Consider the following 12,625-nt stretch of genomic DNA (forward strand, 5'->3'; position numbering starts at 1 on the left):
AGATGGCCCTGATGTCAAGGAAATCAGGGTTAAGTGACTTGCCCAAGATCACACAGCTAGTCAGTATCAAGAATCCGAGACTGGATTCGTGCTTCCATCCTCCTGACTCCAAGGCCAATATTCTATCCACTGTGCCACCTAACTGCTCTTTCCTTTTCTATAAAGCAAAAGGATAACAATGGCACCCATTTTGGGGAGAGGGGTAATTTTAAGGATCAGATGAGATAATATATGTAAAGCACTTTGCATATTTTAAAATACTGTGAAAATGCTTTTTAAAAAATTTATGAAATGCATGTGATACAGATCCCTGTCTGTCTGAAATGAATCAGTCCTAGTTCATTATAGAGTCCTGGAGGTTGGGTGGGAGCTAAGGCACATTCCTGAAACCTCTGGGTGGGTGGGTGAGTGGGAATCTCAAGTTTTATAAGGAAGAGCCTTTGCTATAACTGAGGCTCAGAGATTCAGTTCTTCAATTAAAAAAACAAAAACAAAAAACTCTTACTGAGTATCTACTATGTGTATGGCAATTCTGTTTTAGACCCTGATGAAGGAGACTTTGTTGGGAGATGTGAGCTATGCTCATGAAACATTTAATTAAACAATCTGAAATGCAAAATACCACGAAGAGGAGAGATGGCTCCTGACTTGGAAGAGTTTAGAATTTAACATGGATACACACTTGTACACAACTGTATGACACTCACATGCAAACAACTTAGGAACATCTTCAAAGAATTATGTTAACCACTACTTCCCTACCTCTTTCACTGTCCTAAGTGTTATTGTATTACTCATCCCCCTTCATTATGGATCTACCCTCTTCCTTCTCTTTTTTTACTCTCTTCGTAGTAATCTCATCCATTTCCATAATATCAACTACTATCTGTAGGAAGATAACATTCAGATCTACAAATATGCCCCCTTTTCTCTCCTCCCCTATAGTTCTGCATCTTTGCAGATGCAAAGAATATTCTATCTAGACAGCTCCTACTCTCCTCTCTCCCAGCCGAGACACTCTTCAAACTCAACATCTCTAAAACAGAATTTATCATCTTACTCCTTAAAGTGTAAGGTTGGAGTTATCCTTGATTTTTTCATTCTCCCCCACTCCATTCCCATATGCAACCAGTTGCCAAAAATGTAATTTCTAACTACAAAATTCCCAGATCCCTCTTCACTCCTTCTCCACTCATAAACCTCACCATATTGCAGGTCTTTATCACCTCTTCACTGAATTCTCTCAGCCTCCTCATGGGTCACCTTGCTTTCAGTTTCTCCAATCTATTCTCCATAGAGCTGCCAAAAGAATCTTTCTTAAACACAAGTCTCATTATCCCCTGCTTCTTAGAAGCTGTTAGAATGGTTCCTTTTGGCCTATGGAATGATATAAAAGGAACACTAGATGAAGAACAAGACCCATACTTTTGGATACTGTCAAATGTGGGGATTTCTTTGGCTTCATGCTGTGTGTGTGTGTGTGTGTGTGTGTGTGTGTGTGTGTGTGTGTGTGTGTGTCTGTGTGTCTGTGTGTGTGTGTGTGTGTGTGTCTGTGTGTGTGTGTTACAAGGGCTTTTTCCCCCTTTTCCCCAATGGAGTGTGATGGGAGTGAAAGAAAATAAATGATACTTAAATAAAATAAATAAAAAAGATAACATACCAACTCCTCATCCTACCAGTGTTTCACTCTAGCTCCAGTCATCTACCTTCCAAGATTCATTCATAAAACTCTATGGAAGTCTTCAGGATGTTCCAATGAAGGAAGTCCATTTTCTAAGCCTCAAACTCAACATTTCATCTCTGACATCTCTGAATTGACATAGGCTTCTCCCCATACCTGAAATGAACTTGTTCATTACCTTCATGACCCTTAGAATCTTTAACTTCCTTCATGGTTCATGCTAGGTGACAACTCCTATGGGAAATGTTTTTTCTTCCACACAAATCCTCCCCCCCCCCGCCTGCCCCAACTCTCCAGCCAGTTATTGATGAGATTTCCCCCCCCTCAAATTACTTAGCATTTTCTTATCCATATAAAGGTTGTATTCTTCCAGGAACATGTAAGTTTTTTAAATGTTTGCTTTTCATCTCGCCTTTGCAATCCTTCTCCCACACCATCCCTGGTACTTAATAAATTCATCTTCTTATTGTAAGTCTTGAAAGCAGAATATATTTACTAGGATGTTCATGACTGCTAGATAGAGAGCACAAGGAGAAATTCTTCACCTTCTCTTCCTCCAGCCCAGACACTCCTCAAACTCAAAAGAGTGGAAGGCAGAAGATATATTCAATAGATACTAAAATATTAGTTGCATCATTTTTAATAGGTAGCTGGGGGGTACAGTGGATAAAACACTGAAGTCTGGACAACCCAAATACAAATCCAGTCTCAGACACTTACTAGTTGTATGGTCCTGGGCAAGTCAACTTTTGTTTCATCTTTAAAACTGAGATCATCATGGCACCTACCTCCCAGGGTTGTTATGAGGATCAAATTAGATGATATTTATAAAAGTGCTTTACACAGTGCCTGCTACAAAGTAGGTGCTTTATTTTTTTATGATTGTCTATTTCCTTTCTTCCTTCATTGTGGTAGCAAAGAACTGGAAACAAAATAGGTGCCAACTGCTAAAAAATGTAGTGAATTTTTGTAACATGATATCATCCTATCCTAAGAAATGATAAATGAGAACCATGAGAAGACATGAACTGGTAGAGAGTGAAGTAAGGAGAAGGTGAATTACAATATATAAAATTACTAAAACAACCAAAACAGAAAAAAATAATAAAATGAAACTGCATAATTATAATGGTCAAATTTGGCCAGAGACAAGAGTTGAGAAAATGTTCCTTGATTGCAAAGGTAAGGAGATTTGTATGGGTGTGGCTAGAATGCTGAATAGGCTGTCAGACCAGGTAGATGAGTTGGTTGATTTTGTCAAACTATTTTTTCTTTTAAATCTTTATTATGAGGTTTTCCTGGATAAATGTAGGAGGTGGAAAGGGACTCATTAAGAAATGAATATCATGTAAAAACAAAATATATCAATAAAAGTAATAATAATAAAGAAACCCAGCCAGGTGATTATCTCATAAATTAAAGAATCAATAAACAAATCTAAATCCTTTTGTAAAGCAAATAAATATTACCTAACTTTCCCATCTTATAAATTACAGTTTTTGCATCTATGAATTCTTCATTTTGTAAAACAGATATCTGCTGATAAGAAAGCAGAATTTTTGCAAATTGATTTTTAAAAATTTAATACTGTTATAAATACACTAGGGGGAGCTGCTGACTAAAAGAAACTTGAATAAGACAGTTTTCTAGAATGAATAAGCCTTCTGAAAAATCCATAATAATACTCTGTTATATAAGTGAAAACCTAGATATGTCTCTATCAGTTTTGCAGAAATTGTCATAATCAAATTTGCCTAATTGGGAGGAAAGAAAGAATCCATCTGAATACTAGTAAGAATTGAGATCAGGAAGAATCTAGAGAATGTCCAACAATACTAGATGTACTCCCCACATTGTACTAATGACATTTCAGGGGAGACTACCATAGCCCTATTTTTAATCACTAGATATGCTAAAAATTATTCAGCTTGTGTCACCACATCAACCCCGTTCCTGGAAGTAATGGAACCCCTCTTCTGACTATTCTTAGCAGTTTCTCTGCCCATCTCAAAACCATTTGCCTTATTCAAATATGTCACAGTAAGAAGAGTAATAGCTCTGGAGTCAGAGAGTCTGAATTTGAATCTTGACTTTCCATTTACTCTCTTGGACAAATATTCTTCCCTCTCAGTGTGTTAGTTTCTACATTTAAAATTTAGACTAGATTACTGATCTAAGCTAAAAGAGTCCTTAAAGGACATTTAGTCCAAACCCTTCCTTTTACAGATAAGGAAACTGAGGCCTTCGAGAAAGGGTAAGTGATTTCCCCACAAACATAACAAGCATTCAGGTGATTTCTATGGGACCTCCCAGCAATAAATCTATGATCCTAATCTACTGGTTTCTATCCCTCCCTTGTGGACTCTGACTTGTTGCTCATTTTTGAAGAGGACCGATGATTTCACAGGGTAATGTCTTGACTTGAGTGTGAACTGAATTTAAGTGAGGCAGTTACACTCTTCCAGCATCATAAAATTCAATGACTGGACAAAAGTCAAGATGACTAGTAATGAAGCAGATGACCTTGGTGTCTTTGATGTCTGAAAGAGGTAAGCACTCTACATCCTGTGTCAGCTCCATGGTCTTTGGAACAAATTGTTCTCATACACCGATTCCACCAAGGAAGGTCTTCACATGCTTGGGAAAAGACATCCCCTAACTCACCAATAGGGTTGAAGCTCATGGGTAATCCTCAACCTGCTTTCACATGTCTGCTGAGATGGTTTCACTGTGGATTGTGGCTAGCAGTATTGCTACAGTTTCTTGGAACTGCAGGTGAGAGTTGAGTGGCAAGTGGACACCAAAGGTGGATGGGCAGTCCTGTCCTCACACCAGAGGTGCTAGTCCTCCTTGACAACTCTGCTCTGAGGGTGTTCAAGGTCAGAGGCTAGAGTCCTTGTAGGGAAGAACCTGTCTCATTGATTTTTCTATATCTGGCAAGCAAATATAGGACCTTCGGGAGCATAAAGTAAGAACCCTGAACATTTTTGATGTGTTGAATAAAAATTAGAATTCACAGGATAGATATTCAACCTTCCCCAGACCCTTCCAGAGAAAAAAAGTTACCTTTAGTGATGAGATGGGGAAGCTTCAGACACAATTCAAAAAAGCTGGAGAGAAGACACTGCTCCTGGTTCTGAATAGAGGGATTCATTCATTCCATCTACAATCCTTCTGAGCCTCCTGCCTTTCCCTTCTGGGCAGGCAAGGGAAACTTTTCTGTTCTGGAAGATCTCATAGCTCCTCTAGAGGTGGACAGGTGATACAGTGGATAGAGCACTGAGAGAGGGGGGGCAGGAGGATGAATTCAAATGTGATCTCAGACATTAGCTGTGTGACCCTAGGCAAGTCATTTAACCACGAATCTGCCCTGCCCGTTTTCTTGATGGGGAAACGGGGATAATGAAAGTACCTCCCTCACAGAGGTGTTATGGGGATCAAATGAGAAAATGACTGTAAATGATGTATTGCAGTGTGTGACAGTAGGGACTGATCTCCCTTTCTTGAGACTGGCCCTCAGCTAGCTGTCCTAGCCACCATGGAAAGGGCTCTGGATTTGCAGGCCGAAGGCCAGTGCTTCCTGAGTGTTGATCTGACTTAGCATGTCCTCGGTGGGAATGCTGTTTACTACTTATGGACTATTTGGTCTGGGGCAATGTAGTCCCTTTGGCGCCCGGTTCCTTATCTGTAGAGGCGGTGGGAGCAGAGGACTTCGGGGTCCCTGGCAGTTCGAAGTTCCACCACCCAGGGCTAACAGCTACAGCTTGGCCCAGGCAAAAGGGCAGCTAGATGGAAACCTCAAGGCTATGCAAGTCTCGGGGAGCCTCCGCGGTGCCTTCCAGTTCAGTCCCACAGGTGGCCGAGAGAAGGCAGCAAAGACAAATCTGGGTTAAGGACTGGCCCAGGCGGGGTGGGAAGGGACCCCGTCCGGTCAGACTCAGCTCCTAGCCCAGGAGCCTTTCCCCTCTCGCCGCTGGGCCCATACCAGATGGGACTGCTTCTCTCTGGCTATGTCTTCGCTATTTTCCAAACCTGAATCGTCTCCAGCGGGATCTGGGGGGGGGGGGGGCATGAGCTCAAGGTGGGGCGCCCGCTTCTCCTCGAACCCCATTCCCGATCTGACCCCCTTTCCCCACCAGGAGACGAAGGAAGACGCTCCTGCCCGGCAAAGAATGTCTATTGATCTGTGAGCGGGCGGATTGGTCCGGGCCACTGGGGTCTCTGCGTTCCACGAGCCCGACCTTCCCCCCAGGCCTCAGTTTCCTCCTCTGCAAGGCGAGGGAGGTGGATCTCCCCCCCGGGTACCACCCCACCCTCGTCCAGGCCTTGGGTCCCCCCTGCGCGTGGCGGGTGAGCTCTTCGCCCCCCACTCTCCCGCTCTCTTCCCCCCTCCCCTAAGCTCTGGGCCCGCGGAGTGAGGAGGGGCGGCGGCGGCCGCAGAGGCCGGCTTTCGTTTCCTTTTCTGTCCGTCCTCGGGCGGACTAGGGGGCCCGGGCCCCGCTGGGCCCCGCCTCTCCGCCTCTCCTCCGGGTTCTCCAGCCGGGGTCCCGGCCTTCCCCTTTAAGGGTGGACCGCGCGGGGCCCAAAGTGGGGATGACGCGTGGGGCGGGTCACGTGGGGGCCCCAGGCCAGTGCCAGGACGCCGTGGCCCGGGCTCCGAGTCCGGCTCCTGGCACAGCTCTGAGTCCCCGCCGCCGCCGCCGCCTCCAGGTAGCCGGCCCCTCCGGGCCCCTCCGGCCCCTCCGGGCCGCTGCCCCCACGGCGGAGCTTGCGGCCCTTCGCCTCCCGCGGCTGCCCCTCACCTGGCGCGGACGCACCTGGCCCGGGCGCACCTGGCCCGGGCGCACTTGGCCCGGACGCACCTGGCCCGGGCGCACCTGGCCCGGGCGCACCTGGCCCGGGCGCACTTGGCCCAGGACGCACCTGGCCCGGACGCACCTGGCCCGGACGCACCGGTGCCCAGCCTCTGCCCTGGCCTCTGCGCTCCCTCCGAGAGAGTGCCCTCCGCCTCTTCCTGCTCTTCCTCCCCTCCCCCGTCATCTTGACTCAAGTCTCAACTTTCTCCTCCTTCACCTGACCCTGACGGTCCTGGATCTCCCCCCCCCCCCCCCGCTCTCCTCCCTCCCCTCTCCCCCCACCCCAGGACTCAGGCACACCTGTCCCCCACTCCACCAGAGTCCTCAGCTTCTTCCCTACCTCCCACCTGCCCTTCTCCTCTAATCCGCTTAGCTCCTTCTCTTCCCCTGCATTAGGCCCCGGTACACCCATCTTCAACCTCACCTTAGTACAAACTTCAAGCCTTGAGGTGCCCTCCCTACTAATCTGACCCGGTCTCCTCCTCTTGTCCTTAGCTCCTTTTATTCCCGGCTCTGTCACCCCCCCACACACACACACACACACTCTCACCTTTTCATTTTTGTCTCTTCTCTGCATTTTGTAGTCCTTATTTCACCCTTCAGACTTGGCTGTGTTCTTCTCCTGGCCCTGACACCTTCTCCCTCTGCTCCTCAGGTGATGAGCCCTGCCACATATCACTGCCTCTCCTTGCCGGGGGCTCTGGCTGAATGAGGGGCCTTCCCTGAGAAAACTTGTTCGTGGCCATTATTTCCCTGAGCCCTGATCCTGCCATGGACCCCAGTGCTGAAGGGGAGGAGCAGCTACCTGAAGAAGAAGCCTCAGGACCTGGCCCTGGGGGAGCAATTGGAACAGGAACCCAAGAGAATACTAAGAGTGGACCCCGGAGTCTGGCCCATAGCAAGGTTGAGCCCAAGAAATATGCAGTCACTGATGATTACCGACTGTCCAAACAAGTGCTGGGCCTAGGTGTGAATGGAAAGGTCCTGGAATGCTTCCACAGAGTGACAGGCCAGAAATGTGCGCTGAAGGTGAGTGTGGCCACATTCCCCCACCATCTACAATGACTGACAGCAGATGAGGGACTACTTTTGGAGCATCCTTTGTATGCTGTAGGAGGGTTAGTTTAGTTTAAGAAACTAGGGCTAGTTTAGGATAAAGAAAAGAGGATTGGAGGAAGATATGATTGCTTGCCCTCAAGGGCTGTCTGGCACAAGAGTTTCTATGGGTTGTTTGACTAAGAGCGTGGATGAAAGTTACAAAGAGGCAGATTTCAGTTCTAAATAAGCAGAAACGGTCTAACAGCTAATGATATCCCAAGGAGGAATGGGCTGCCGTAGTGGGGTTCCTATCACCAAATGGCTTCAAAAAGACCAAAGAGTCATTTGTCAAGAACAGAATAACTGGAATTTCTGTTGAGATATGCTCTAGATGCCTTAGAGACTTATTCCAACTCCGACTTCTTCTGATTTTTTTTCTTTCCATAATAATCCCTACCAGATCCTAGTGTACCTGAAAAAGGTAAAAACTTAAAAGCATTTATGTGGTGCTTTGCCAACCTTATTCTTCATATTCATTACCTGATTGGATTGTCATAATAACTAGGAGGTAGGTAGTAGAATTAGTACCATTCTCCATTTTATAGATTTGAAAACTGAAATCCAAATGATTTGCCCAAGGTCATAGAATAATTCAGGGGCAGAGTTTGTCCATGGTTTTTAGACTCCCAATCCAATACCCTTTCTACCAAAATAGTTGACAGACAGAATAGAGCACTAGAGCTAGAGTCAGGAAGACGTGAGTTCAAATCCTCCTCTTGACACTTACTAGCCTTGTGATTCTAGGCAACTCATAACCTCTATCTGACTCCATTACCATCTCCTTAAAATGGGAAAAATCTAGTGCCTTCCTCCCAGGGTTGTCAAGATGAAATAATATTAGTAAAGTGCTTTGCAAACACCACATAAATGCTAGCTATTGTTGTAATGAAGATAATGGTACCACTCTGAGCACCTTTATGGGACTTTTGCTAGCATCTGATGATACTGCCTAGTGATTATCCCTGTTCTACAATATTGTCCATTCGTGACCTTGGATAATGTTTGAGCAATCCTAATTTGTCTCATTTGTATAAATAACAGACCCCAATGTGTGAATAGCTGAATTAGATGGTACTTTAGAGGACATTTAGTCCAACTTTCTCATTATATAGAGAAGGAAATGGCTCTAGAGAAATGGCAATGACTTCTATAAGGTCACCTGGCAAGTTAGTGATAGAATTGGGACTAGAACCCAGGCCTCCTGGCTCCTGATTGAGTATATTCTTTACAACACATCAGGCTGGTTCCTTTTTTAAAATACTTCAATCTCCCCGTTGCCTGGGTTACCTATATCTCCTGCTACTGCATTGTAAGCTCCCAGAGGGTGGGGACCACATCTTCTCTACCTCCTCCACATCCTGTCTGCCCACAACATACTGTATAGGGACAACTGATACTTTCTTTTTTATGGGGGTAGCAGAATTGATTCCATTCCTCTTGGAGATATGCATTTCTTTTGGGGTACAGGCCCCATCAGTGAGGCTAGAGACTGTAAGACAATACAGAACCATATCAATTAAGGCCTGTAGTAAGGGAGACCTAGAAGTTATAGGTGAGGGATGAACAGGTCAATGGTGGACAGACCTCTCAGAACATCTGGCTAACTTTGTTCTGCATCTTTCTAGTATGTATTTTATGTGACATGTATAACAGTTCTCTGTGTCTGTCATCCCTCCTGTGAACTCTCTGAAGACAAAGAAATTTATATACACTTTTTATCTTCTCCAAGGTCCAGAACAGATTTCTGCTTACAGTAGGTGCTTAATAATTGTGTATTGACTTGAACAATGAAAACCTAGCGAACGGTGATTGCTTCCACATGGAGCATGAGTGCCCAGATACTGAGGCTCTGGGACCATTTCTGTTGAAGAGAGGAAGGATTTGTTCTTCCCTCCCCTAAGCTGGGGAGAGAGGGCAGGTTTATAGCCTGCATGGCTGATATTCTCAGTACTAGTCTTTCTTGATAAGAGTCAAGCCAAACCTTGGAACTAGAGAGCTCTATGATCTCATTTTTAGTGTAGAAAACTGACTAAACTGGGACTTGTCTCTTACTGCCTCCCAGACAAGGGTTATATAGACAATATCATCCTATCTCCATAAATGGTTCCCTGTTTCCATCTGGCATCTTTTAACTTTCTAAAACTTTCACCTCCTCCTAATTCATCTGGTTGTCCCCAGTCTTCTAATTCCTGTACTGAAACCCAGTTGACAATATAAACCCAGTGGCCCCTGGCATAATTTTTTGAATTAAAAAAACCCAATTATTAAGCATTACTGAATGGTAGTACCAAAGTCACAGGGGTAGATGTAAGAGGCTCATTGATACAGAGCTGTGCAGTCTTTACAAAAGTTATGTAGGGGAGCCTCCCTGTAAGGGAAACATCTTTTCCCCTTTTGTAGCAATTTCCAAAAAGTATCTCTGCCCTTGAAACCAGAGCTGATCTGATTCTCTATTAAGTCCTTTTTTTTTGATCTAAGAAAAAAAGGGTAAAATACTCAGGGAGAACTTAAAAAAATCAATGAGTATATCTTCTTCTTCAACCCTTCCCTTCTCCTAACCTTTTTTATATCACCCCTTCTTAATAGTAGGAGCTAGCTAACAATATAGGCAGAAATAGGGGAAGCCCAGACCTTCCTATAGATTATCAATATCAGAATTTTTAGTGGGTATGAAGTCTTGTGTTAGACATTGTTTAGCACCTAGACTTAAAAAATGAAGTGGCCAAGCACCTTAGAGGTTGAGTTGGGCCAATCCATCCAAAAGACCATGGGACTGGGAGCCAGAAGATCTTAGTTTGAATCCTAGTTCCTACCTTTGATTTAGTTTTATATCTTTGTCCAGGTTTGATGTTTTTCTGTGCTTCTGTGCACAGGACAGGAACCATTTTAATATGAGAGGAACAGTAATAAATAACCCTCCTTGTTGTATAGGATCCAATGATAAATGAGATACCTTTGAAAACCTTAAAGTATTCTGTGTTATTTGCCTTCACTGAAATCCTTCTCTGTTGCCTTTTTCTGTGCTTCTCACAATTATACAAGTGTTGACAGTTCCTAACCTGAGACAATGTGTAGAGTACTGTTCTGGAAATGCTGGGTTCAATTCTTTCCTCAGATGTTTATTAGTTATGAGATTCTAAAGTTGCCATTTAACCTCCATCAGCCTCAGTTATCTTATCTTTCAAATGAGATGTTTGATCTAGGTGACCTCTGAGGTCCCTTTTAGTATTAAAAAAAATCTGTCCTTTTGTGAGTGCTTGCCCCAAAATAGGTTGTTGTTCAAGTGCCAGCCTAGCTACGCTTAGAGAGGTTCATCATTGAAAACTCAGCCCCTTAGCAATGAATTTCTCTTGGTCATAATAACTCATAAAACTATCTTCTTGAGGCAGAGAGGTTGGTGTTCTACATTGGTAGAAAAGGATCCAAATGGATGAGATCATGAATCTTTTCAAGATACTGAAAGGCAGGTATAGCATGATATCATAGAAAAAGTACCGGGCCTGATTTGAAGCTATATGTTCCTGGACAAGTCTCTGTCTCTTTATCTCTTCCTCCCTATGTCTCTGTCTCTTTTCTTTCCTCTAAATTGTATGAAGGAATGGATTAATAGGGAGAAGATCAACCTGTATTCAGGAAGACAGTTCAAGGCTTGCCTCATGATCATGAGAAGTCAATCATCTTTGTCATATCATCATGGACAACTTTTTTTAAAAAAGTGTTACAGAGGCAGTTAAGTTGCACAATGGTTAGAGCACTGGCCCTGGAGTCAGGAGAACCTGAGTTCAAATCCAGCCTCAGACATTTAATATTTGCCTAGCTGTATGACCTTGGCAAGTCACTCAAAACCCATTGCCTTAAACAAATAAAAAAAAATTTAAGTGTTATAGATCTATATTGGTGGAGAAAGATTTCCTCCACAGATGAAATCACAGATTCTGACTGTTCTCCTAACCTTCTCAAAAGTACTATTAAATTTAAATAGAAAACTGTTGTATGAGAACTCTTTGTAAACTCTAAGGAGCTGTTTCAATGCAAAATATTTTTTACTGTTAATTCTTTAGCAGTAGTAGGACTTACTTTTTAACCCAGAAAGTTTACCCATTTCTCCATAAGAGTGCCATGTACCCTTGTGATATCATTCTTCTGTCACCAAATTATAGTAGTAACATTTGGCCAACCTTCCAAAAAATCCATGGGAGTTAAACTGCCAAAGGGCCTTTTATGCTATTAGGATCTTTCCCTAGAGAGCTTTGGGAATGTTTTGATATGATCTTGGTAATGTTTGTACTTCATTTTCAAAGAAGGCCATGTCATCAAGGTTGGTGATGTCCTGACAAGCACTTGAATTGGATTTGAGTGAGAGGGTATGGTGCTAAGTTACCAGTCTCACATCTCCTCCAGAGCCATCTAGATCCAGTGGTCAGATATGGAAACTGGAGATGGATGTGAGGTGATCAGGAATAAATGACTTGCCCCAGGTCACACAGCTAGTACGTGACAAGTGTCTGAGACTGGATTCGAACTCCTGTCCTCCTGACTCCAAGGTCAGTGCTCTGTCCACTGTGCCACCTAGCTGCCCCTAAGATCTTGGTAGGGATGTCAAACTAGACATCTTCTAGAGCTAAACACCTCTGCTTCCCAGGAAATCACCTCCTACTGATTGGTAGGAATATAGTGGTCTATGCTCCACTGTCTATCTTTATGCCCAGCCTTGGGATGGCAATGTCTGTAATTTTCATCAGGTCATAACCTCTTCTCAGAATTATTATTTCCTTTTACCATCAGGCTGCTGTGCCTTTAACTATCATCTGAAGCCAGAAGGGAAGAAGTACACAGTTGCTTCCCTTTCCCTTTTCCCCTTTTCATCTTCTCTTGCCCAATCACTAAGTCATTTAAGTCATCTGGGCTTGAGGGGAGGAGAGAGGGTGGAGAATTGCATCCCATGTGGTTGTGGCATTCAGGGAGGAGTTTACAGTGTATGGGGAAGACA

General features: G+C 44.0%; 1 protein-coding gene across 2 annotated transcripts in view; it reads left to right on the plus strand.

The window, feature by feature from the left end:
• Positions 1-5,752: 5,752 nt before the first annotated feature.
• The window catches only part of MAPKAPK3 (MAPK activated protein kinase 3), a 99,963-nt gene continuing 93,090 nt past the window's right edge, over positions 5,753-12,625 (plus strand). Inside the window, exons 1-2 of one of the 2 annotated variants that reach the window (XM_074198049.1) lie at positions 5,753-6,031; positions 7,193-7,566. In XM_074198049.1, coding sequence (XP_074054150.1) covers positions 7,309-7,566 — 258 coding nt within the window. In that variant the 5' untranslated portion in view covers positions 5,753-6,031; positions 7,193-7,308. Of the gene's footprint in view, positions 6,032-6,309; positions 6,392-7,192; positions 7,567-12,625 lie in introns of those variants that run through there. The other variant, XM_074198048.1, reaches the window with a different exon arrangement.

This window comes from Macrotis lagotis, chromosome 8, assembly GCF_037893015.1.
Source record: "Macrotis lagotis isolate mMagLag1 chromosome 8, bilby.v1.9.chrom.fasta, whole genome shotgun sequence".
NCBI classification, from domain to species: domain Eukaryota; kingdom Metazoa; phylum Chordata; class Mammalia; order Peramelemorphia; family Peramelidae; genus Macrotis; species Macrotis lagotis.